Below are 27,370 nucleotides of genomic sequence, written 5' to 3'. Positions count from 1 at the left end.
GTTGCTGCAAGAAAAGACATTTATCTGTCTTCACAGCTCCAGAAACAAACGAGGTGCCAGAGTGACCCGTCTCCGGAGTTTAACTTCTTCGGTGCCTCATATTTTCCCTCATTCGCACTCCCTCGTTTTACTGCAGCGAAGGTATGCATTTATCAAGAGGAAGGAACCTAAATCATTTGGTGCTTCGGAGCTGGGGGTTGGAATGTTACGCACGATATGGCTGATCACACTTGTGTTTGACTGCTTGCTTTGCTTACACGTGTTTGAGTTCTCACTTAAAACTTCGGACGACTTAAGGATAAAATTATTCCCTGATTTAATTTATAAATGCAGTGAGGGGTGGGATTTAGAGTTAAAACGTCCAAGCAGCATTCCGTAAATCACTAATTGGTGGGTCTATGAACGAGTGAATTATTGCCTCGGCAAAAGGTTATTCAACTGTCATTTGCCACTCAGAATTAATGATCACTCCCAGTGTACCATATTATGAATTATCTGACTTGAAGTACAGGTTTGCTGTAGGGGGAGGAGCTTGCGGTGAATTGAACAGACGCGCCCATGGTGACAGTTGCGTCACGTCAACGGACTCCAAACAAAAGAGAGCAAACTTTAAGCGCTTCATGAAACGATAGACGACAAATGAGAGAGATTAAGGTTCTGCCTCTGCATATGGGCTAAAATCCAATTCTAACTTCAAAGAGTACAGTTATTATTGTCTGTCTTTATTGTCCTGTGTTATCAGTACCCTGCACTTAAACAAGATAACATCAGAAACTATAGAAAGAGAGAGAGAGAGAAAAGGCGACTCCTTTAGAGCTCAGGCATTTCCTTTTGGGATATCCCCCTCTCATGACCTCTGAGGGGAAAAGAAGAGATGGTGGAGGGGAAAAAGTGAATGTAAAACTGGCAGGGTCCATTAGGGCGTGTTCTCTTGAGTATTTGAGAATAGCAGGGTACAATGACCTCTAATGGGTTTGAGTGGCAGGCAGTCAGCGCTGGACGGGCCGGTGAGGGGTGGCTGGAAACAGGCCCTCTCTCTATTGTTCTGGCTGCGGCGTTGCCTGCCATGCTTCACTGAGGGCAGGTGCTTCAGGGTGTCAAAATAGGAAGACCCACGGACAGGCTTGGCTGCCGTCCATGCTCCCGTGACAAAAGCTACACTCTCACCTCCGCTCAAGAGAGTCCAGCGGTGAGAGCACGTCCTTAACAAAGGGCCGATGTGGGAAGATCCTCCTCCTTATGCAAGTGCCATAAGAACCTTTAAACGCATTGGATTAATCTCACTTTGACCATAGCAACATACATTATTTACTGCTTTGTGCTGTTGAAACCATATTCTGATAATGAGGTTTAATCTATGATAATAAAAATAAAAGGTGACGGGGAAGGACACTGTTCAAATGCGGAGCAGGAGAAGGAGCCAAATTATCAAAGCCCCAGTGATTATTTTCCACAAGATTTTCCTGTCAGGATGTTATGAATGTCTCCGTGTTTGGTGCTCGGTGATAAATGGTGTCGCGTCTGCTGCGCTGATGTCACACAACAGCCTCAAGGTCCGACTTCCCCTTCAGTAAGTGTGAGCTGAACGGTGCACTGTGTCCTGTCCAGGGGCAAACGGCGTGTGTGTGTGTGTGTGTGTGTGTGTGTGTGTGTGTGTGTGTGTGTGTGTGTGTGTGTGTGTGTGTGTGTGTGTGTGTGTTGCGCTTTCATATTTTCCATTACTGTAAAAGATCTTTTGAAGAATGTTTTCCCCTTTTTAGGTTTCAGAAGCCTGAACACTTTTCTGTACGGGAGCAATTAGATCTTTCATCATTAAAGCAGCTCAAATGGCCATAATTTACATTACTTACTACTTTTTTGATTCTGTTGTATCCCCAGTATGTTCAACATGAGGCTGGAATATATTTACGTTGGCAGTGGAAAACGTTTCCCCTGCATTATTGCATGCCGTGGCATTAGACGAACACATCTTTGTACTTTGTTTGTTTTCACAGTGAGTGAAGCCTTTGCAGTTTGGTGACTGGGATTATGTTTCCTGCTCTGTAAAGAAAGCCAAGTCGGGAATGTCAAAAGCTTTCTAAGCACCACACTTATAATAATTATCTAATGTGATATCATGTCAAGTCTAAATGTAAGCACGCCTGAAGAAAAACTTATTTATTATTATCAAGAGTCTTTCAACATATCTAGCAAACACATGATTTACAGTAGTGGTAGATAGCTACTCATATCTCATTGTTAACTCAATAACATCATTTACATAATAGGTAATATTGGATACCGTATATAAGATAGTGGTCGAAAACTGAATGTAGAAGGAAGAGGTAGTCTTTCATTCTTGTGCTAAATCCAACCTCCAACCTGGATGTATAACATTTAGTGCATGTGGTGTTAAAGTTATTAAAGTATTAAAGGATTGCTGTAACATATGGACAGAAATTTCCTACTCCCTTTATGATTCCTGTTAGAGCCTAGAGTAATCGTGATGGAGATATTAAGTGGATTCACAAATCAGAAAGACGTGGACACTGGTGCATGTGAGCGCGTGTAATATTTGGATTGCTCTCCCTCATTTTCCTCTTAACTTTATCTCGTCCTTCACTTCCAGGGGCTTTGCGGGCTGACTAAGATTTCCCAATGCCGGGGGAGTTGGCGGCCATTGTTCTGGACTCTGACGGCAGCGGAGCTGTCACTGATGGACAACACCGCTGATTCCTTTGAGCTTCCTGCACAGACAGAGCTCGCAATTTGCTTCACGGCTCTTATCATGCGTGTCACTGGGCCACGAGAGAAGAAGGAACGGAAGCCGGGGCAGTATTGAGGGCAACAAGAGGGTTTTTCCTCTATGCTTCTTTCCTTTATGCTTGACAAAACACCAATATCTACCCGGAGGCTGTGGCTGAAGACGCTGACTTCAGTTTGACTATACATTTTATCTGTGCTAGAGGCGGAGCTGAAACACCACTTTCATTATCATTTTGTTTCTCCCTGTTTGGGCACGACATGATGCAAGATTGTTGCAGCTGATAAGATAAGAATGTAGCAGTCATCTGCTCCGGTTGCTGGTGCAGGAGGAGGAAATGCCTATGTGATGGAATTTTCAAATAGGATTTCGAACGGCCAGACAGGGAAAGAGGAAAAAAAAAAAAAAAAAAAAACACTGCTCGCGCTATTGACGTCTTGATCTCCGGGAGCTGAAGGCACGGCCTCGGGGCAGCGTCACGGACGTGAAGTTAAACAGACAGAGTTTTTAAGATTGAGTAAGATTTGTGTGTACTGTACCTTCCCTCTAAAGGCTTTAATAAAATGTAATTGGTCTCCATAGTTGGTGCATATACTTATTCAAATGAATGTAGCAGTTCAGCATTTCCTGTCCCTTTCAATTGCTCCACTAAAAGAAAGCAACAGAAGCTGAATGCAAGATGTTGCCTCTCTGGACTCTTGACCTCACTGTCAAGACATTGTCAGACCTAATAGGTCTGCCCTCTCGTACGGCAAAGACAAGCCAATTATGCAGTGCGTGCATGAATAGAGGGGTCGGCGTATGTTTGCAGGGGTTAAAAAGCTCGTAACCCTCGCCGTGCAGATTGATGGCCACCCGGTGACGGCCAGCGAAGAGACGGCGCCTGGGATTTCTGTGAACCGCCGGCCTCCAGCTCCAGTCCCAGGGAGGTGCAGAGCCAGGCGGCTGCAGCGCAGAGCTTCCCCACGCGGCAGTGCCCATGCAATCCATGAAGTAAACACAACACTGGGTCATCGTAAATCACTGGCCAGTGATTTGTCTGGAGCTGAAGTGGAGGAGTGCGGTGCAGAGCGGAGCGGGGAAGCCGGCCCCCTCCTGAGTCCTGCAGCTCCTTCTCTCCTCCTCGGTCCCAATGTGTAAGACCATTATTAAGATTGCGAGCCAATTAAGATAAGGCTAAATGACTTTCTCTGCCGCGCTCTTTGATGTCGAGGGGATTTTTCTTCTCCGTGCAGTTGAAAACCAGGCATTTCAAAAGGAGCCGGGGGAGGCTGTCGCTCGGAGCCCGCTTTGATGTCGGAGCCGGAGCACTGCTTGGGGTCCGGGGCTTGATTGGAAATGTGCACATTTATGATTTTTTTCTGCACTCACGTTCGGACAAAGTTCAATTTTCAGAAGCGAAAGCTACATCTCATTAGCTTTACTGCAAAGACAATTTAACCTGCTAAACTACGAGTGGACGTGTGTAGGCTGTGCTCCACTTTTCCTGAACTCCTGATTACAGTTGCCACAGGCCCTGAGCAATGGTTTTCTCTTTTTTTTTTTTTTGTTCCACCCAACTCTTTGCTCAATCAGTACTTGAACTTGGAGTGTGGCGCACAGACCAGAGGCTGCAGTGTGTGTATGAAATCCACCGCTGGATCAAACTGGATTGTTTAAGCCTGCTGATTGCTAAAGGGAAGAGACATTTCAGCACTTGCACCTAGTCAAATGTTTTGTCTTGATACATTTATAAATCTTACATCATCTATATAAAAGGAATGTAATAGTTCACTGCAACTAATTCAAGCGCTCAGTCATTGTTCATCCTTGTTCTCTTTGTCCGAAGGTTCACGTATTTGCCTGACTTCTCACTGTAAACACAATGGCAAAAACATCAGAGGTCCGTGGGCCGGGGATGTTTATATGAGCGGAGAGCCTGGAGATGGAGCAGAGATATGAGTGCTGATCTGTGAAAGGAACCACCACTGCATCGCCACGACACACAAACACCATCTGGTTGCCTCTCGCCAGTAAGAAAAGACCTCACACCTGCTCAGCTCGCAGCAACGCGCAGAGAATCACTGGTAAGAGGTGGATTAGTCCAAGCTGTCACTTCAAACTAATAAATACTACAAAATAAGAGCTTCTCTACCTGCTGATTTAGAGCAAAAGACCAATAATGGGTTTTCACTTTTGCGTCTGTGTTTGATTTATGAACAGTGCATGAAAACAAGTAAAAGAAAAGTTAAAGACAGTTAGTTAAGTGCTTCAGGAGTAAACAATGGACCCGCTGAAACCGAGCGTTGGGAGGAAGGGTTTCCCCTCCCAGAGGTCAAAGGGCGCTTTGTCCACTGACACCAGCTCAGACAGCTGACATTGGAGACTGCTTTAGAGCGGCTGCACAGAGGACACAGGAAACGCGTTCCATTCAAGGTTACTGTGTTTAACTGACTCAAACCAACCGTTAGGAAAATGTGAAATCATTCCAAGAGCTGTGGCTCAGGTGTTTGTGCCTGTGTGGAGTCGGTGCCCGTGTGTGGGGATGCAGTTGCGGTGGGTGAGGTCACAGGTGGATGGAGTGATCAGTGGATTGGCTGCGTGCGGAGCGGCCGCGGTGAGAGGGAAACGCGGAGCAGCCTCCATTGTTGGAACGGTGACTGTGGGACGCAGCTGGAGGAGCCGCGCAGCCGCCATTCACACACGTTTGCAGCCACTGTCAGGATGTTCATTCATTTAGACCCGGTGATTCCTCCCTTTGAGCTGCTCAGCATTGCGAAAGGCTGAAAGTGTGAGAACAAAGTGGAGGATTAAATGACACGTTTCCCTAATTTAAAACAATATTAACACTCGGGTTTGTTGTGGTTTTAATGCTATTTAATCAGATCGTTTGGCGAACTGCTGACCTTTCCTGCGTGACTGACAGATCTAATACGTGATCAGGAGTTCTCATCGCTGATAGGCCTGAAAAACACAGGAGACGTATCTGTTTCTAATAAATGGACGGCAGTGCTTTGGAGAGACTTCGTGTCCCAGGGAGCTGCGCATTGTTTTTAATTGCACAATAACTGCAGACTCCGCTGAGCTTCAAAATAAAAGTGAAAGGACAGTGAGGACATGACAAGGCATTTAATGTGAAATCAAAATGATGTGTGTGACAGTTTTACTAGTGAAACACACACACACACCTAAAGGAATAAATTGACTGGGTTCTTTTGATTTTCTCACGACTTTGTCTCTGCACAACAACATTACATCTAAGTTGGTTCACAAGTCCACCTGCTTTTGTTCTTGTGTTTCAGGGAAACGTGACATCATCAGGTGCAGCCCAGTTCCTCTGTTCCTGTCTGACTCTTCCTGTGTTTGGTGACACCAGCTCCTCAGAGGGCCTCAGTGGAGATGGGTCGGTTCCAGCACTGTCTATTCCCTTTTTTGTGCACGAGAGGTTCAGGGAAGTCTATTTGGATGTGAGACCCTTGAAAAGTAAATTAATGAATGTATTTAGATTGATTCAAAATAGTGTGCTTAATAATACAGAGGGACTTAATTGTGCCTGTAAATTTGCTGATCTTCACTAATGTACTGTAACACAGAGTAAAGTGTTTAAATTTCTGGTGGTTTGGTGGTCTGGTGTTTAAAACAGTGTAATGAATTTTATTCATTACACTTCATTTATTTTGTTACTATAATTTTACACGTTTAATATTGTACATAGTATAGTATATAAATATTGTTTATAAATATTTTACATTATCCTATCTGTTAAATATTGCAAAAAACAAATGCAATTGCACTGTAAACTTTAATTTATGCATATTTTGTATTACAAGCTACAAAGTAACTGTTTTTTGTTTGTGTTTTAAAATAATCATATATTTCGTTAAATACATAGAGAGGTTATGTGTCGGTGTTTTGTTTGTCGGTGCTGCTTTCAGGGCCCAGTAGCCGCCCTGCTCTATAAAATGAGATGAGATCCGCGAAAGACACAGACAACTGCTCCTGGGGCTCAGATAGCAGCGGCCGGCTTTGAAGTGGTCCTCTCATGTCACTGAAACAGAGTTCAAGTTTGTTCACATTGGGGGTTTGCTCCACAGCAGCTCACTGACGCGTTTCAATTCACTTGCACTGTGTATTGTTTGTAATGTATTTGGGATGTGAAACATATTCAGCCCTAAATCTAATTCAAGATGCAGGGTCAGTATTGATAAGGACAAATATTTAATTAATATAAAATTGAAAAAAAAATTCTATATCCTTCGAAAAATAATGTAGATTTTTAAACACTATGAGTTTTACAATATAAAAAATAAATTGCAATATTCGGATGATGGACTTGAAAGAATCAACAAATCGCCTTCCTTATTTATTTATTTATTTATTTATTGCTTTGAAATTATAAATTCAGTTTGCTTTAGTTTATTTATGTGAAAGAGAAATCGTTTTAAGTGAAGGTAATAAGTAAATAAGGAGAAAAATAAATGTAGAATATGTAACTCTAAAATAACTCCAATCCGTGAGTTTTATTAGTGACCGGTCATTTGATTATCAAGGTTGTAAATACGCCGAGTATAAAAGCTTGAAAAGTGTATTCGTGAAATCAGATTACGTGACAATAGTTTACTATATGTCACGCTGGATAATTGAGACACTCAAGCGCTCCACGCGTAAAAAACGTGCCATAAATGGAAACCGCAGACCTGAACTGCAGAAAGCGAGGTCTGTGTGACTTGAAGGCAACTCTGTTCGCTCTTGAGGTATCTCGCCAAGGCTGTCGGGTTAAACGCAGGTCGGCCGTTTCCCCCTGGTCTGATTTCTCACAGTGCCCCATTATCCCGCCCCGGTTGCTCGCAAGTTCTCCGCGAGTTCATATCTTTCGACTCGAGGATGCCGCGCACTTTGAGGAGCATTATCGAATCCAGAAGCCTTGTTTACACCTCATCGCTCTGCCTGTTTTGACAAAGCCGGGTGACGAGTTTCTCTAAGAATTATCATCTATCTTTAAAATGAGACGTGAGGGATAAGAGGCTGCATGCGGCGGTTATTTTTCCCTTCAGAGAGACAAGTGTTGGACTTCCAACCTTTCACTCGTTTGGCCGCAGAGCAGACAGAATTCGCGTCTATGGAGCCCTAATTAGAAGCAGATGTCGCTCAGCTCGGGCCTTGTGGACTGTAACAGAGAGCTGGAACGCCGCATTTTCCGTACTGAGCTTACTGGTCATTCTGTCAATACAGGTGCAGTCTGCTCTCTCTCTCTCTCCCGCTGCCCTCCTTCCTGTAGGATGAGTTACAAACAGCTGTAGGCCTGACTCGCGCAGCATTTTACGCAGACCTGACGCGGTTTGCAGCGTCAGTCTGTGCATGTTAACAACCTGAGAGATGTTGAAAGGAATCGGGTAAACATTCGTGGAGAATCAAGTTCAACGAAGTCTACTGCCCCACGTCAGATTCGCATAGACGTGACGTCAAATGAGTTTGCAAAGTGAAGGTTTCTGACATAGTTGCCCTTAATCGAACCACGTTCATCAAAATTTTGAATGCGATTATTTTGTGAATATTTGGTTAAAGTCTATTTGTATGAATTTGAACAATCAACACGTTTATAATTTTGCTACACTCTGGTTTACATAATAAATTCAAGAGAATTCAGGCTGAACACGGAATCAAATAATAATAATAACTTATAAATAAATAAATCAGAATTAAGTTTAATAAAAACTTAATTCTGATGCAGGCTAATGCACAATGGAATCGTTGTGACCATTGTTTTTTCGCCCACACATAATAAACATTTTACATGACCGACAAAATGCGCATTTGATTTATTGTGTAAAACAGAACGTAGTTAGTAAAATTATAAAATCGTTGATGGTTAAAATATTAATAACAAGAACAAAAAATACGCTTTTGCTTTTGACCCAAACTACTGGTACGTTGCGCGTTTTGACAAAAACAGCGCCACGACTGAAACGGCCTGAAGGCTCCATAGGCTCACACAGAGGTCCCCGAAAGTCTTTCTGTAAAGGGGCCTCGGGCAGACGCGGGCCTCTCTTTAATGAAACTCATCCGGAACATCTGATTAAACTTGTGTTGTTATTATAATAAGAGAAATAGCTATCGCGACAAGCTGACCAGTATATGGGAGCATAACTGTAAAAGCGAAAATAGTCTACTATATTAATTCCATTCTTTCGTCAGAGAAGGGAAATGAAAGTGAAATTAAATTTGTACCCATTTCGCAGCGGGACCCCTGGGGACGAATGAGGGCCCCCAGAGCACAAGCTGGGAGCCAGAGGCTCAGTTCATTTCCAGTGCCAGACACACCGCTTAGAATTTTCTTTTCAGTCAGTTTATTGTAAGTACAAAAGCTTGTTTTCGTTTTTAATTGTCTTATTTACTGTTGCGGGTAATTCAATTCACACACATTAAGGTAAACTCCAACTAGTGACCTCCTCTCTCGCTCTCTCTCGCTGTGCTATGTCCTGTTATATTGTTGATGGTGCTCTGGCGGTCAACATCCTTCTCATTGACCCCCGTCTCCCTCTTTGCCTTTTCCGTCTCATGAAAAACGATTCCAGCTCTCTGATTGAATTTTATTCCTTCCTGACCAGGTCTACTCTGTAAGGACGCCATCAATCTTTGGACTAACACGACGTTTGTTTATTAGACCTGTTCTTGAGAAAGTATCTAATGGATATTATGAGCCTGATTACTTGCTGCACAACGAGTCGGATTTCAGGTGTAATTAAAAAATATATACAATACCGATTTTAATAATAAATAAAGAGCAGCCTATAAATGTCTATATAGTATGAAATATGCACATTGCCAGCGGCTACACACGTTGCGTTTTGTTCTGGTATTGCTGTTGTTGCAATCGCTCTATGGGCCTGAAGAACAAACACGCCTTCCATTTTAGAAGCACCGCTTCACACTTCACGTGTTGCAGTGTGACAGGCTATTCATGATCTTCGGTGGGTTCACACAGGGTGTCTGTCCTGTGATATGCGGACGACTCTGCTTCTCAGAGGGAAAGAAAGTTGCTTCTCAACTTTAGCAAAAAAAAAAACAAAACAAAAAAAAAACAAAACACGGAATAAAATACGTCGTATGGATTAGTATCATACTCAGAAGATAAACAAATCAGCTCAGGTTATTGAGTTATTGAATGCAAGTCCTAGACTGGAATAACACTTGGTAATGGTATGTTTATGGTCCAATGCCATTTTGTAAAACAATAGTGTGGTTATTTTATTTTGGCAACGGTCACATTATTATTATTTTTATTATTATTATTATTATTATTATTATTATTATTATTATTATTATTATTATTGTCTTTTTGTGCACACTTAGGGCAGTTTTACGCCCAAACTTTATGGATCTATCCCATTAAAGGTATTCTGGTTAAATTATTGAGATTCTCAGTAAATATCTTTTGCTGCCATAAAAGTACAAAATCATAAAATTAACTGGAACTAAAATAAGACGGTCGCCGAAGCTGTATTGTGTCTGCTTTTAGGTGACTTATTAGTGGCAATTCGATTTTTTTTTTAGATATTTCTCACCTTTTATTATAAACAGTGTAAGCTGTTAAACTCCTAAACCAACGTCCAACTAGACAGTGAAAACATTTAAAGCCAAATCAGAAACGTTTCATTTTTGCAGTTAAAAGATCCAAAATGCTTCAAAACGATAACTTTTACTAAATGCCAGTCTCCTAAAGCCGCGGTAGTTGCCTGTCTCCACGCTAGTGCCATGTCAGACTTGTGAGAATTCAAACAGCAAAACTGAAGCGACAACGGGACCATCTTTGGCATGTGTGGTATGATATTAAGTAAGCGCTGGTATGCGCCAGTAAACACACAAGGCGGTCCAAAAACAAAGTTGAGCTGCGTGCAGGTCTAGGCCTCGGGGTCACCGTGATTTCTAATCACCTCATATTAAGCCCTGGCGTCTATAATGTGGCTATATAAACATTAACCTTATATAAAGTACGAATTTGAAAGTTAAAGACACATACTTCACGTAAATGTCCCCTTTGGACGTGTGTGCGCCCATTGCTAGTACTTTGCGTGTTTGCACTGTGTATTTTCATACGGTTTTCCAGTAGGCGTGAAGAAGAAACTCGCTTTTAATGACAGGCCTGTATTTTGGCAAAATATTAAACAGTGAATATTTTCATTTGGGGAATATATTAACGAAAATAAGTCCCACGGGGTCACGAAGCCCCCTTCTATCTACACAGATTATCACGGGCCAGACTGGGTGTAAAATAGCACCAGCCTCTGTCAAATCTGCAAGAAACGAGGCGTAGGTTTAACTCACATAAAATGACAATTTATTACACAAACAAACAAAATCCTTCAAAATACTTTTCAACAAATGTAGAATCTTTGAAATAGTACGGCGATATACACGTTCCTTTTTAAAAACCTTTATAATGGAACAATTTTTGGACAGTTAAGGCAATTCAATTTAGAAACACTTTTGGTGTTTGGTCCATAATATCCGGCTACAGTTTAGAAATAAATTACTATATGCATTTTACACGTCCATGAAAACTGGCATTTCTTTAACATATCACATTAAGCCATAAAAGCAAAAAGAGACTTACGTGTTATTTGCGGTAACACTGTTCTTTAGAAAAACCAAGATCAAGTCTTTTGTGTTTTTGTTTTCTGTCTCATATTCGTCCATGTGTGGGCGGGCGTGAGGGGAAAATGCGGGTTTTCACCGAAAGAGTTCGAACAGCTTGAGGGAATATTGCGCCTGTTTGTTTGGTCAGAACTTGCTGCAGTCATACACGAAAGCTCCCGAAGTGCGATAGAGGGACTGACTCGGTGGGAATGACATCTGACAGCTGTTATTCCCATTCACCGGCGAGTTATTCAAACCAATTCGCTGGGACTCAAACATGTCTCGGACGGAGTGGAAGTTCTGCTGCTGCGCCGGGTAACCCGCGCCCAGGTGGCCCAGGTCTCCGGCCTGGTTGAGGTACCATGACGTCAGCCTCCCTTGGTGGGGATGGTGGCTCTCCTGAACCGAGTTTATATTGCCGTGCGTCAGAGACGACGAGGTGGTTGTCACGGAGTAATCTGGCAGCGTTTCGTCCACGGTGGTGCTCGGCGCCAAGTGGCTCGGTCGCTCCCCGGCGTACAAGCTCATGGCTTGCATGTTACAATGATAGGTCGCGTTGGAGGTAGTGGAGATGGAGTTCTGGGTGCACGGCGAGCTATAGATGGACGCCTGCGTCGGGGAATAGTTCACGGACAAAGACGGTGTTATACCTGTCCTGGTGGAGGTGGTGAGGCCGGGGGCGAGCTCGGTGGCCGCCTGTGGGGACCCCCGGAGGGAGGTCATGATGTTGTCCACGCTGAAGCCCTGCGTCGCGGCCTGGCCGTGGTGCTGGTGGTGCTCGGCGCCGTCCATGCCGATGGAGCGGCCGGACGGGATGCTGTGGGGACTCCCGCTGGACATGCTGCTGCTGTCCGGGCTCTCGATCTTGGGCACGGCGCCCAGCGAGGGCGAGTCGGCCTGCGGCGGCGTCGCGGCACCGTTCTCCGTCTTGATGTCCTGGACGCGCACGGGCTGCGAGCCCTGCACCGGCGCCTCCTGCTCGCGGCCCTGCTGCCGCGGCAGCAGCTCCTTCTGCAGCCGCTCCTCCTTCTCTTTCAGCGCGTCCTTCTTCTTGAACCGCCGCCGCCTCCTCAGGAAACTCCCGTTTTCGAACATGTTGTAAGAATCCGGGTCCAGAGTCCAGTAGCTACCTTTACCGGGCTTCTTGTCGTCACGGGGCACCTTGACAAAACACTCGTTCAGAGACAGATTGTGTCTGATGCTGTTCTGCCAGCCCTGTTTGTTGTCTCGGTAGAATGGAAACCTTTCCATAATAAACTGGTAAATCCCATTCAGGGTCACCTTTTTGTCAGGCGAGTTTTGGATAGCCATGGTGATGAGCGCAATGTAGCTGTAGGGGGGCTTGACCATATCCTTAGGCTGAGGTTGGGGCGTGTACGGTCCGTACGCCCGGGCCATGCTGGCAGGGTACTGGTCGTGAGCCGCGTGAGAGTACATGTTCATAGGTGCGGGCATCCCCGTGTAGCCCCCGCCAGCAGCCGCCCGGTAGTAGCTGGGGTCACTGCTGATGTACGGCACGACGCCCAGAGAGTTGGGATTGGAGACGGAGTAGCGAGCCTGCATGTCTTCACTTTTGAAAAAGAAATCTCCAATATACGCAGACGGAGCGCTCCGCTTCTCTCTCTCTCTCCCCCCCCCCCTCTTAGCGACGGAGGCGCTCGAGTCACAGTTCCGCGCTGTTCTGCCGCGCCAGCGAGCCAAAACGGGAGACGAGGCTCGAGAATGCGGTGCAACGTGCTGGACGTCGGCAGCGTTCAGGCCGTCCCCATCTCCGTGTCTCTGCGAAACGCGCGGCGAAAAAGCTCTGAACGCTGGACGTCCGTCGGCGCACAGGGCTTTTTGCGCAGTTAAATTCTTTCCCCCTTTCTTGCTGCCAGCGCGGCCCCGCCCCCGAGCGCGCGCGGAGCGGCCAATGGGAGGCCGCGCCGCGAGGAGACGGCAGAGAGCGCCGCGGCCACACTCAGGGCTTAGAGGGAAACGAGAGGAGGTGTCGGCAACTCCCAGCCGGCCCCGGCCAAAACTTTAGACGTGACGGAGCAACTCGCGTGTGTTCAGTCAGACCATGAAGCGCGTATCCAGTCACGAAGCAAAAAAAAAAAAGAGAGGGACGTTGTCAGGCAGAACTGAAGCTCTTATTGACAGAAGGAAAACAACCACATCAGTCTGGATGTGATAGCATATAATTATCATTAAATTCATTTAGAGCTCACATTCTATTTATGATTTATTTTGCACGATGTCCCGTGGCTTTTAATAACTTAATACGTAGGTGCTTCCCCCCCACTTTTATGACATTTTAATTAGAAACCAGCGTCGCCAGTAAACCAAATGGCGGGTTTGTTCAGCCTCAGCGTGTTTAAAAGGCGCATTTTATTAGTTGGGAGATTCAACGGCGGCGTTAATGGGCGTGGGATCAAAGCAGGACACAGTAGGCGGTTAAGTGAGATCTCATTAGCCTGCGCTTGAGTTTGGGCTGAGTGAGGCCAGAGGTGTGAGCGTTTATTCAGCCGTAGAGGGTTTAAAAGACAAGGAACCAAAAGGATCGAACGCACGTGAATATCGTCGTGCTGTGATTGTTTGAGGCCTGGGAGGAATTTGATGTCCCCGTAATTGAATAAACAAAACGGCAGATTTAGCATTAGAAGCATCTGACACAGATGTTAAGTCCTTTACGCATCCTTTCATTTAGAACTCGTCTGAGACCTTGAGAGTTTAATATCGCGTGTACTTGTAAGACTGGGATTTCGGGGAGCCAATCAGAAAAAGGGTAAAATTAAATTCGATCACAGACGAATGATGTGTACGCCGAAACCAAAGGCCCGTTGCCTCAAGCGCGACTGTATGAAATAGTTCATGTGATTGTGATGCGCTTTTACGGTCCGTAATCCTCTGCAGGGCGTCTTGATTAAACGTCCGTGCAGTGCCCTGGTGCTGCGCTGGTTTCTCCTTACATGGACCCGGGCATGAACTTTTTCCACCGCCCCGGGCTGTTTACACAGTTCACGTCGGCCTTTTACTAATATCACGGCCTGCCCACCCAGCCCTCCTTAACTCATTATTTAACGTATCCACGGTGGGAGCACAATGGAGGGAAAACACGAATATGTGTCAAAATAATAACATAAAACAGGCGAGACATGTGTATTGTGAAATAATAATAATAATAATAATATTAAACACTTACTATCAGAACGTATTCTACTGTCATGACACTATGCTCTTGCAGACATGTTTGATTGTAGGTTATTATTTTAATTATTTTAATTGTAGTTTTATAATTATATACACGTCTGCGCGTTTTTATTTAAAATACTGGATTTTATAATTACGTTTAACTTAAACAACAAATGTAAAATGTATTCTACCGTGTCTTTTCAGGAACGGGGTTCAAATTCCAACTCAGAATGACGCCGTTATTCTTCGAGACAGACAGACACGGAGTCGCTTACGGGCTCGCTTTAGCCATGACTATAGCGCCCCCTGGCGGTCAGAAAGGAACCTGTGATTTCCAGCGTCGCAGGACCAGATGCAAGTCATTTCTGAGACACTGCTGCCCCCTTGTGGTTTACAATAATAATACAATTATTTTCTTACAAGGCTGAAAGAGGCAAACGTGTCCTCAAATACAATGATTCACTAATCAATTTTTTTTATAATGTATTTATGAAATGCCAGGGATATATAAACAATAAATATCTGCACTGACAACGTGTAGTTGCAGTGATCTAAATGACTTTAGTCTGTTTGCCATTAGACTGAAGACTGAACAAAACATGTGAAAATATCCTCTGTCGGTACTTGCAGTTACTCGCTAAAGTATCACCGGTCTATAAAGCTGTGTTTAAATTCCCTAAACCCTGCAACAGATTCTTTTATAATTTTCAGCTTCGCTCAGTGCATCGCTGCCTCCCACAGGTGGAGCCAAATCACTGCTGCATTTGCTTTGCTCAGAACCAGTAATACATCGGTTTCTGCATTTTGCAGTTAACGTTAACATTGATACAACGTGTAGGATTTTGTTTCTAAGCACGTTATTTCTTAGACGGCCTACTGCGATTTAATTAAGTAAACATCATAACTTCTTTTTTTCAGAAGCAGCTCATGTTCAGAGCTTGTCTCTGACTTCCCGTATGATCCACTTCAGGGGGGAATTCTTAGCTTTTCTACTAATAGTTTTGATTTCATGGCATGGATGTGCTTCAGATGGGTTTATTTTTTATTTGCAAATGAAGTGAACTTAATAATTTTAAATGCATAAATAATTCATACGTTTTAGTTCCAGATCTTTTTTTTTTATTTTCTCTCACTACACACAGTATATAATTACTACCAGGGGTAGTAGTAAACTAACTCATTACTCGTGTAAAACTCCAATTACTCGCCTCCACTTATACATCACCCCTTAAAAGTACCGCTTTAAAGGTGTATTTTTTATAGTGTAAATCCAAACGTTTGTAAACAGACGTAAACTAAAGTTACGCCATAAGAACCAATGCATTTCATATAAAATTTGAATTTGATAACATTTCGATAAACAACTGGAAAATTATGAGCCTAAGAATATATGAAAGAAAGTAAAAGTCAAATTGGTGAAATTAAAGATTGATAGATTTTAACCACTTTATCTGACACATAAGTAATACACATTATCATCTGTAGTTGAGTTTATTAAATGTGTTAATGCGGTTTGCCTGCAAATAGCTGTAAAACAAACATTACTTCCTCCTCTGAACTGCAGTGACCCAGGAAACCCACAAGTACTGCAGGTCACTGCAACTTGTCCAATACATGTACTTTACTAAATGCATTTAAACTCGTTCATAAAATCTACAATGTGTCTCATCTTTAGCTTAGTGCACTTAATGTGCCTTTATCCTAACGAGGAAAGCGTGACGCCTTGTCAAATCACCAATAGGTGGCGACGTAGTCGCACGAAAAAAAACGTTGTTTTGTCTAGACTTACCATTTCAAAGGTGTTTCCTGTTATGTTGATAGATATAGCCACTAGACAGTAGTTATATTTGAGGTCAAGTAAGGCTCAAATTACAATTATCCACATCATTTAAAAAGGAACCTATGTATTTTTTTCATGACATCAAATGTGTGATTCGTGTAAATATAAGCTACAGAGTAATTATGTCCGTCAGTAAAATCAATTTTCCTATTAGGATGTTTTTTATATTTTTAAAATCTTTTCTGCTTGGATACACATAACAAATCAGATAACGAAACACCAACAGAAATATTAACAACACATTTCCTAAGACACCCAATCACTGCTTTGAAATCAATTATCTTTAATTGCTTGCTACAGGATATCAACAAGTGCATGACGATATATTCAGGTGTGTGCTATGTCTTTTTCAGTAAGAGTTGGGACTTAAAGTCAGTTACGTAGTGAGAGCGCGTAATGGCACGACAGGTCCCATCATATTGAATGAAAACCACCAGGCGGTTAGAAAATAACCGTTCATTTTTGTTACGGCGACAAAGTGCCCGAGGGTTGCATTTGCACTTTTGTCTCTTTTGCCTCTTCCGGTCACATGACGCATGGCTTTACATCCTGATAGACGCTCTGGTGGTGGTGGAGCTGATGATAATAGGATCCCCCGGCGCTGGGATGAAGGGAAGAGATGCCATTTAAGTTCAAGACGAAATCCTTCCTGTCACACACGGGAGATGAGTGGCAGGAATACCGAGACAGCCCCACTATAAACAGACAAACAATTCAAATCGTCACATGTGATAAATGATTATTATTCGTTTTTCTTTATTTTGGGGACTTTCATTGGGATCCAATGCGTTTTTCCCGAAGAGAGACCTGATAATAATTAACAGAAAATATTTTAGGTTTAGGCTTAAGAGACCATGTTTCCAGGTTGCGGAAAACATCTGGCAGCTGTTTATAAAAGCCTATATAAACTACAGCGAGGCTCCAAATTGTTGTTTTTACCCGATACATTTTTTAAAAAGCTGAAACGACAGAGCATCTTTAGAAGATAAAGTGAAAATTTGATCATATTTTTTGCAATATGTAGCAATATTAGTAACCACTAACAAAACATTGTGTATAGTTTGTTTAAATTTAATAAATAAACAAAGTACATGTAAATTTCGTAGAAATTACAGGAACTCTTGTTTTTTTGTAGGAATTGTGTCTGATTTAATTTCCGCTCATTCTTTCTGTCCTCTGCAGGAAATCTGTTTTATGGTGTTTCTAGTTTCACATTGTCACATACGGAGCAGAGGCTTTAGATGAAAGTAAAATTATTCTCTATTTAAAAAGCAATTTAAAATGCTCAGAATCCATTGAAAAATACATAATTCTTCTAGATTCTGAATGCGCAGCAGTTTATTTGAATTAATTATTGCCAACAATAGTTTAATAATTGTTGAAAGCGCTTCTTTCTACTTATAACGTTTGTAGTCAGATTGAAAATATAACAAAATGAAATAAACGCTCCTGACACGCCATTATTACAGTATTTGTCTAAAGCTTTACAGTTTGAGCACCAGTACTTTTTACGCCTATAGTGGCGATTTCTGCACGAGTCATGGTTCAACGTTAACCCCCTAGCTTCGACCCCCATGACTCCAGCTGGGGAACATTAAAATCAGCCAAAATAGTTTCCTGTGTAGCTTATGCAAGAGGCTCTACCTGGAATGTCAGCGGAATCGCGTGCATTATGGTGCAGATAGCCCTGATCCAACGTGTAGGACGGCATCCCCGTGTGCAGAGCAGAGGACGTGGGACTGCCCGACGCTAGTGACTGCTGTTTGATATAGGAGGGCACGCCGGGTGAGCTCCAGTGTGAGGCCGTGTTTGCATAGGGCGAGTGACAGTCCAAAGAGCCCACCACCGCCGGGGAGGACTGCACGGGGCTGCTGCTGCTGTCCGGGCAGTAGTCCGCGGCGGAGCCCATCTGACACGCAGCCACGTATGACGCCCCGGGGCCGGGGGACACGTGCGGAACGTGTCCCCCTCCGAGTCCCTCGAAGCCCCCTGCCCCCGTATTCCCCATCAAGTCTATGTTGTAGCCGTTATGACACGCTAACGAGCCAGGAGGCGTTTGGAAATCAAAGTTCTGCTGCAGCACAGATGCGCCAAACCCGATGCCATTCATCATCCGGTACATTGGCTTCAAAGCTTGGCATTTCCTACGGAACCCCCGTGGTCTGCGACGAAAAGAGCCCTCCTCGAACATAAACTCACTGCCCGGGTCAATGGTCCAGTAGTGGCCTTTGCCGGGTCTGCCGAGACCTTTGGGCAGCTTTATAAAGCACTCGTTCAAGGACAGGTTGTGTCTAACGGAGTTTTTCCATCCTTGGTAGGAGCCTCTGAAGAACGGGAAGCGGGCCTGTAGAAACTGGTAGATTTCGCTGAGAGTGAGCCGTTTGGTCGGCGAGCTTTGAATTGCCATCACGATGAGGGCTATGTAGGAGTAGGGGGGCTTTTCCGGGCGTCTCAAGCCCGAGTTTGCCTTCTTCCCTTTGGGTGATGCGCTGTCCATCAGCGGCCGCGCGCTCAGCAGCGCCGCATTCACGGCACCGGCCGCTGCACCGGAGCACAGAGGATTAGATGGATCCAAGCGTTGCTGGGAGCTCTCTGTCGTCATGGCTGCGCCCTTGTCCTGGAATCTTCCTGTGGCGCCTCTGTGCTAATAGAACTGTGTCTAGTATCCGAAGTGATATGAAATCTTGCTAAATGCGCTAATTAAAGAGGTCTGATGTGCGCCTTTATAGACCTGAAAGTCGAGAAACGCCAGCCACTGTTCCTCCTTCTTCTCTCTGTCCATTGCTGTCAGGAATCCCATAGGAGAGAGGAATACACCTCCTCGTTTTTGCCTGCGCATATCCACACTGCCAAGCACAACTCGGCCACCTATCAATTCTTAAATCTCTCTCTCTGCCCCTACATCCCCCCAAATCCCTCCAAGAAATCGCCAGGAACTCCCTCCCTATCTGGCCGGAATCCAAACAAGAAGCCTGACAGAGCGCAGCGGAGTAAGGCAAATCTCCTCCCATGACTCACTTTCCAAAATGCCTCTGTCCACATTTCTCAGGCCAATATTAGGCACGACCAGCCAGCTGTAAAGATCAAAGCGACACAGTCTGGAGACAGAGTCTCGTTCAGCACCGTCCTGCGAAAAGTGGCGCAGGACATTGTGCTGCGAGGAGCTCTGATATGTTTGGGAGGTGCTCGGGGTTCGGGCTCTGACATGAGAGAGAACATGCTTTTTCCATCAGAGAGTGCCAGCATATACCACACACAGCGCACAAGTGTCAGTTTACCTCCCGGAGCCTGGAACCGGGCCTCTGGGGAAATGAATTGGTCGTAAAATGTCAAGGGACGATCGATTGATAGAATACAGTTTTGTGTGCGTAAGCTTTATTACTGCAGTTGGTGATTTTTTTTTTGTCACAGCAAAGTTAGAACCTCAATTATCTTGTGAAAAATCACGTAACATCAAACCTGGCCCCCTGCTGCGTCCAGGATGCGCCGGCGCTTCGGAGGAAATTTACTTTCTAGCCTTAGAAGAATGGGCCTGTTTGGGAGATTTTTCTTCCTATTGTGGATTCGACTTCGGTTCGCTCAGGATGCGCCACTTGTGTGAACCCTTTCCGGCGCATGAGTGGTGACTGAGGCGACAGCTATTTGCAGCGCCAGACAGAAAATGTAAATATTGGATGCCCCTATCCGGCAGCACAGAGCTTGATGAACACAAAATACATAGTTAGACATATTATTACAAAAGACATGGGAAAACGTATGACCCGAGTTATTCTTATTGTTCTCTATTGTTGTTATAAATACTTAAACCAATTTCCTAAAAACTACGCATTAGAGACTACGCATGAGCTGCAGAGGTTAATGAGTTCGAGGATATTATTTTGGCTGCAGGAGGAGGTCTGGTGCGTAAAGGACAACCACTCCCAGACCTCTAAGAATTTTACAAAGGCGTGGACACACAAACACACACGCCTTCAGAAATAATTGCGCTGCACCTCACAGGTGTTCATGTGTCGACGGGTGCCGCGGATTGGCAGACGTTCGACTGGTCGCAAAAATGGAAAATCCAGGCGGACTTTTCGTTTAAAGTTTCATTTTATTTCTTTGTACAGAGCGATACAAAAAAAACCCAAAGTGCATAACGGTTCGGTAATATTTACAACAAGTTTTGAAGATTATAAAACAATAAAATCTGATAATGCTTTATAATGAACTGCCCAGAGGTACAACAACCAGTAAAGTGTAACATCATCACCCCACATTAATGTCAAATTCATAGTCATCCCATAACAGATGCTGACAGGTATGATGATCCGTTTGTTTCCCCCGGGCCCATTATCAGTGCACATTGATGATTCGGTGTCATCAAAATAAGAGTCCGAATTTAGTGCTGGTATTGTAAGACAGCCTGCGCGTACAGGCCGTAGGCGTTTGGCACATGCGCAGCAGCGCAGGAGTCCATGTGACAGGGTGCCTTAACGTATGGAAATGAGGCAGGTGTGTTGGAGCTCGGCGTCATCGCTTCACTGTAGCAGGGCCAAGCGTACGCCGCGAGGAAAGGCGCGCGTCCTCGGTTGGAGTCCGTTTTAAAGGGCCTGCTCAGGATGCTGTCTATAGCGAACGAGCTGGTGAACTTGGCGCCGGGGTCCGCGCCGGTGGCGGCCGCCGCGGGCCGCGTGGCGCCCCGCGGGTCCTCCGGCCGCTCGGACGCCGTCTGCTCCCGGCACAGCTTCTTGTTGATGCGCTTTCTCCTGCGCCGGAACACCCCGTCCGCGAACGTGTATTCGCTGTGAGGGTTGAGCATCCAGTAATTATCCTTCCCCCAGGGTCTGGAGGGGTCCCGGAGCACTTTGACGAAGCAGTCGTTTAGAGACAAGTTGTGCCGGACCGAGTTCCTCCAGCCAGTGTAGCTGCCCCTGAAGAACGGGAACTTTTTCATCAGATAGTCGTTTATTTCCGCCAGCGTCAGGCGTCCGGAGGACGAGTCCCGGATGGCCATGGCGATGAGCGCGATGTATGAGAACGGGGGCTTGGGTCTCCGTGTGTACGGCTTCGACTTGCCGCCGTCGCACGGCGCGACAGGTGGGGGGCTGTGCGCCACGCAGTCCCCGTCCGACCCGAGTTCCTCCTCCGCAGAAAGCGGAGAGCGCACACTCCCCTCAGCATCACTGGACGTCTCCGAATGTTTGGTGTCGTGGTGACTCCCGCACAGAACCTCCAACTTCATCCTTTTTTTTTTATTTTAACGTTTTAATCAGAGCCAAATGGATCTGTCCAAAAATGTTCTGTGCGTAAAATCCTTACGTTGCGTGCGTCAAGGCGCCGTGTGCTTTGAGTGGGATCCAATGAGCTCCTCCTCAGCTGTCATACCTGCCGGAGCCCTGCATCGCGTCTCACCTACACTCTGAGAGCAGGAGTTTATAGCCGACTCACCTCAGGACCATCCCAAGAGGGAGGGGCTACGATATTTCAAAAGATTTGTATCGCGAAACAGGTGAAAATCACGCTCACGGCAGTCTGTAATAAAACGCACGCCTCCGCCGTGCGCTTAAACCCAGGTAACATATTAAATACATGGCAACAAGTGACCATATTCACAGTTGCGTGGGTCTTCGTGATTTTAACACCCGTGACACGCGATCACGCAACATGCTGGGACTATTTCACCTGAGACAAGCAGGTGGCGTATGATTCCTGTGTTATGTCATGGGGCAGCGCCTGCAGGTAGTACTTTTAGGCAACACAATAATATTCTTATACACAAAATTAAAATTTTTACCTTGTCACTATCGGCTCTATACTGTTCCAGGAGGTAAGCCCATTTACACTGAGATAATAGATGGAGGCCTAAAGGCTTTGAAAGACTTAAAACAGGTGGAGTCAGTCACAATGACATTCCAGCAGCGTAATAACAAAAACTTTTCCAAGAGGTAAAAACATTTTTGAGTCAACCAACCGTCTACTTCCTTTACCGGTGGCCAGTTTTTGCTGCTCCACAGGTATAATATTCATTTTGAACTCAACACATCCGCGTGTAATTGACATCTTTTTCCCTGAAATTAGACAAAAGCATCCGTTTTGTTAGAAGAACTGTGATGCTGTCTCTACCTGGTTACCTCCAAATATAATCTACAGCACCTGGAAATCCGTGTTGCCATCACATTGGTCTCTGCGCCAGGTGGCTTGACTTCTGTTTACGCTAACTGCACTCATTCAAGCTGATTTCGCAGGCAGCTTACACATGTTTGCGCCGGTCGCGAATGTTTTCATTTTCAGGTAACAATCTGTTTGTGCTCAGCGTGACACCCAATCGTCGGTGAAGTCATTATTTTGAAAGGTGGCATGTCAAGGATGGATACTTGTAAGCTAACCACACAATGACAGCAGCTCAAATACCGTGTATTCATTCTGTCCGCGGCGTGTAGCAGCTTGCAAGGCCGCCGTGTTGTGTTCATCAGATTCTAGTTAATAACACCTTATCTGTTACGGCTTTAAAAAGAAGCAGGGAACCGAGGAGGTGCAGCTCACACAGTCAAAGGTGAATAATAAAAAGCCCTTTATTTACTGAGACACTCTAAAAATAAAGAAAACTCAAAGTTGTTATTCACTATAAATAAATAGCAGCCCTCTAACATGGCTCAGATGCATGGCAGGTATGTTAACCGTTTACAATAGCCTTTGTGCAAACATTAACCCAGAGTTTAGATAAGTGTCTGAACGGCGACATTTTCCTCACTCTGCGACGAACTGCGTTGCCATTAATTATTCTAAGGAGACGCCACTTCTCTTGTTGCCCTGGTCCTCCTCCGAACTGCCGTCAGCGTGGGTTGAGAGATTTACGAGCATTTAGATTACAGTACGCTGCGGTGCCGTCCTGCAGACAATGCACACCAGATAAACCGTCTCGGTTCTCATTAACTCGGGCTCCGAAGCTCACACCTGTGAGCAATTAAGATAGTAAAACGTTTAAAGAAGCAGGTCCGCGTTGCTTATGAAATTAAAGCAGATTCAGACACTTGGTGCAGAATACGCTGTCAGTTTCCTTATGACTCTGGCCTTGAGCTATTACTTACTGTTGATATGCTGAAATGAGTAATACTCTAAAACATCTAGCCAGACTGTGGTGACTCACACCTTGGTTGTTGTTAATGCAGCTCGGTGACTTGTTGGCGCTGCGTCTGTTTACTAAACATCTAAGAATCACAAAGTCAAGCCAAGATAATGAGTCATATAATCATTACTGTATTCCTAAATGTGCATTATACACACTTCAAGTTCAACACACACACACACTCGCTGGCCACTTTTGTTGGTACATAATACTATTACTGTATAATGTGATTCAATCTAATTCAGCAGTTTTTCCACTACAAACTCATAATACAAGATGGTTTAATGTTTTGATCAGCAACAAAACCTTAGCTCCCACTATGACCAAGATAATAAATGTTTCAACTATTACCTTTCCTAAGTTTCAACAATAAAAATAGAGGAATTTCAACCTTAATATAAAGTGGAATTGTATTTACAGGTGTATCTAATAAAGGGTCCAGTGCGTGTAAGTGTCCCATAACATATTGCACTGTGGTTAATCTACTTCTTCTCTATTTCATAAGCTCTGCTCTTTGGTTAAACAGCACTTTCCAGTGGTAACTCATGAAAGAGACAAAGTCACAAGTCTGTGACTTGTAATGACTTCCCTCTGCTTAGCTGTTTATAGAAGAACATAGTTTTCCGGTCATTTGTCAAAGGGAACGAGGAAGAAGAATAAATACATTCAGTTGACTGCAGGTGTAAAGAACAAAGCTGGGCGGAAAGATAGAAATCAGATGTTGAGCAAAAACATTACTAACATTAACAACAGTCTTAGAGTCAGGTTTGTATTCAGCGCTTCAAAATAGAAACACAATTTCATGTTGATTCCAGTCATTCCTTCATTCTATTTATGGCAGCTCTGTGTTTATTATCGTTGTACAATACATACCACCTTAAAATATTCCACCAGCCACTAATTACAGTATTTTGACAACTCTGTTTTGAAACCATGTACCCGCTGTCTCAGTATTTAACTGGAGCATTGTGGTTTTGCGCAAACGTGTATGTTCTTAGTCACCAGACATAATTCAGTGCGTGTTATTCAGGTATATTTGAAGCCTCAGAACATGTTTTGTCTTGTCGCTCTAACTGCTTTGAAATGTATGTATGACGGGACGATTTTTTAACATAAAGCTTTGTAAGTTCAGCCACTTGCTTTTGTTTGACCCGTTACTGTGTTTATATATATTCAAGCTGAGGTGGTGGAAAATAAATTACAGTGCGACAGCAAACAAAGTCAAGTTTTCTCATGTCTTAGGACCAGTGTCTCTAAAAGGAGGGCTGAAAACAGGCCCAGGCCTGTCGCTGCCTTGTTTGAGTTTCTATTTTGGTCTTGCGTTTCAGAGTTACAAATCAGACAAGCTGCCAGAAAATGGGAGGTAAAACAATAAAAAGAGTATTTATTCACAGGTCCTACAGGTTTGTTCAGTATGAAGGCACCTCTTCAGAAACCAGCTACCACTCAAAGTCTGGAACAGACAGTCTTCTTATGGTTAATCAGTGCTTTTTGAATATGATGCTGTTTTACACCATTTACATTTACTTCAAAATATCTGTGTTTTTCAATTTCAAACCTTGTTTGTTATTTTTGGATGATATCCTTCCCATTTTTTTTCTCAAGATATAGAGTATCTGTAGATATTGTACAGGCTAACACAGATAAACACACGCAGTGTAAGAGGCCGTTATATAGCGACAGGTGACTGTCTGTTTAGGCCTGGGAGCCATGAGAGCGGTTTAGTGATCTATACCTTAACCAAAGAACCTGTGAGACTCCACAACACAAAGTCCTCCAAATGGAGGATAAATAATAGTAAAATAAAAAAACAATAAAAACAAACAAAAGAGAAAACTGAAAAAAAAACGATCAGGAAATAATATACTGTTGCACTTGTTGCTTTATGTCTAAATTAACATTCTGTACATGTACCAAGCAGAAAACGTTGCTTCATAAAGGGTAGTTGTAAAGTTTGTCTTACCTTTGCGGGTGGCTGTCAAAAAAGTTCAACTTACCAATTAACCGAAGCTACTTTCTGTTGCTCTTACTTCCTGTCCGTCAGTAAAATCAGTCCGTGTATCGTTTACGGACTTTAGGACCATGGGAGTAACGTATGATTCTGACTTGCTTATAAAGCTGTCAATCACTATCTGTGGCCTATTACAGTAGCTGAATATAAAATATATGTAAAATATAGACGAGTGGTTGAATTAACGGTAAAAAAAATGTTACGTGATGATAATAAAAATCAAATTAAAGAGAGGATTTAAAGAAGAAAAAAGTGTTGGGCTCAATATGGATACTGGGCCAAAAAACGCTCCTATTATAATTAAGGGAACAAAAGTAAAAACTCAGAATTTTGATTGCTTTTTGATAATTAAGTAATGATTTTCACATTCCAAATCACAGCAGCAATGAAAGTGAAAGCTTATACAAAAAGCCTATTTGTCTGTGCTGACATGCTGCATGTCAGGTTGTACTGCACAAATGTAAGCTTCCCTCATAAAAAAAATTCAGGTGTTCCACTTTTTCCCTCAGTATTTTCTACAAGTTAGAGTTAGAGGGTTAGAGACACTGAATGTTTTCTGAAATCAGAAACAAATTTAAAATTAAATTGCTTAATTAAACATACTTTGCAAAGCTACTGTAGGTTCTATCGTTCAGACTTAAATAAAATACAAATATTCATTTAGAATGTTAAACCACCACTTGGAAGCACAGTGATCACTGATTTGCTTCAGAATGTGCTTAAACCAAATTGGGTGGATATTTAAATGGGGACAGTGCATTGTCTAAACTAAAGAAGGACATTATATGAACATTTATAAAGATCTCTTTGTCTTTCCTTATTATTTTCTTGACATTTACTTGCTCCACACCCTGCTTTAGTAATAACATCAATAGAGCTTCTTGCTCATCTGCTCCATCTGCATTGTTTGCATGTTACTTGTCAGATGCGAACCACCCCATCAGCATGAAACAGCAGAACAGTCTGCCTTTATTTCCCTCTCTGATCACGGCAGCCTTCACAGACCTGGTCGTATTTACACTGACACCCAGGAGGAATAAATATGAAACAGATAGTGTACCTTTCTTATCCCCAAACAACAGTTGCGTGAGGCCATGCTCTGCTGCGTGCTGAGGCTTTTATAAAAGTGGCATGTGAGATCTCTGATATGAGTTGTGATAGTATCACACCGGGTTTTGCTGTCTGCTTCTACAGACTCATAGTGACGCAAAATGTAAACCTTCATATTTTTCTAATCACATTCCTGGACAGAATGATCAGACACAAAAGATAGTGTTGCATAACAAAGTGAATACACAATAAGATTTGTAAAGATTCGTACTAGGTAACGAGTAAAAGAATCACTGCAGTGCAGGAAACTGATACAAGCAAATGACGAGACTTAGAATAAATGCTATGCAGCAGAAACACACGCCTCCGAAGGCAGGAGGGACGAACTGCAAAACCCACACTGTCCTGGACCAATATTTATTAACAAGGTGAAATCATTATCTGCAGCAGCCTGTAAAAAGCCTTAAAGCAGTTTTAGGGCTTAGCCTGCCTCAACTATGTGCAACTTGCTTTGCATGCCCTAACGCCTGCAGGCTTCACTGGTGCAGGGAGGGAAAGAAGCAAAAATCAGCGCCGGGATCCCCTTCAGGTGAAATACGCTCAGATAACATCACTGGTACAGGACTTCTACGTCTGCAGGACCTGTTTGGGTTATTCTCAAATGAAAGAAAGGGAAATAGAGAGGGGGGAAAAAAAAGATTCCCCACTCTCACGACAAAGGGCTCTGCGTGCAAGTGGTAGAAGGAACTCCCTGTAGGTGAGTACCTGTAAAAAGCTGCCTTTGCACGAAACCAGCCCAGGTTTAGCAGCACACACCTTATTTACACC

The 27,370-nt window shown here is 43.8% G+C and overlaps 3 protein-coding genes and 1 long non-coding RNA gene across 4 annotated transcripts; all 4 read right to left on the bottom strand.

The window, feature by feature from the left end:
• Positions 1-4,265: 4,265 nt before the first annotated feature.
• LOC114845108 (uncharacterized) lies at positions 4,266-25,660 on the bottom strand. Its single transcript, XR_003783805.3, has 3 exons — positions 25,479-25,660; positions 5,629-5,686; positions 4,266-5,505 (listed from the first exon to the last, which is right to left on the bottom strand). It is a non-coding gene; the product is annotated as an uncharacterized LOC114845108 (long non-coding RNA).
• Positions 11,044-13,523, bottom strand: foxc1a (forkhead box C1a). Its single transcript, XM_029132919.3, has one exon. It carries the CDS (start codon positions 12,920-12,922, stop codon positions 11,504-11,506), a length of 1,419 nt encoding a protein of 472 aa, XP_028988752.1. The 5' UTR covers positions 12,923-13,523; the 3' UTR covers positions 11,044-11,503.
• foxf2a (forkhead box F2a) lies at positions 16,633-19,270 on the bottom strand. The gene is made up of 2 exons (XM_029132930.3): positions 18,018-19,270; positions 16,633-17,068 (listed from the first exon to the last, which is right to left on the bottom strand). The coding sequence occupies exons 1-2, from the start codon at positions 18,973-18,975 to the stop codon at positions 16,899-16,901; spliced, it is 1,128 nt and encodes a 375-aa protein (XP_028988763.1). The 5' UTR covers positions 18,976-19,270; the 3' UTR covers positions 16,633-16,898.
• Positions 20,447-22,093, bottom strand: foxq1a (forkhead box Q1a). The gene has a single exon (XM_029132932.3). The coding sequence runs from the start codon at positions 21,595-21,597 to the stop codon at positions 20,755-20,757; it is 843 nt and encodes a 280-aa protein (XP_028988765.1). The 5' UTR covers positions 21,598-22,093; the 3' UTR covers positions 20,447-20,754.
• Positions 25,661-27,370: the final 1,710 nt, after the last annotated feature.

The sequence above is a fragment of the Betta splendens genome, chromosome 17 (assembly GCF_900634795.4).
Source record: "Betta splendens chromosome 17, fBetSpl5.4, whole genome shotgun sequence".
Lineage (NCBI taxonomy): Eukaryota > Metazoa > Chordata > Actinopteri > Anabantiformes > Osphronemidae > Betta > Betta splendens.
The sequence above is the reverse complement of the archived record's forward strand: the minus strand, read 5'-3'. Positions and strand labels throughout refer to the sequence as shown.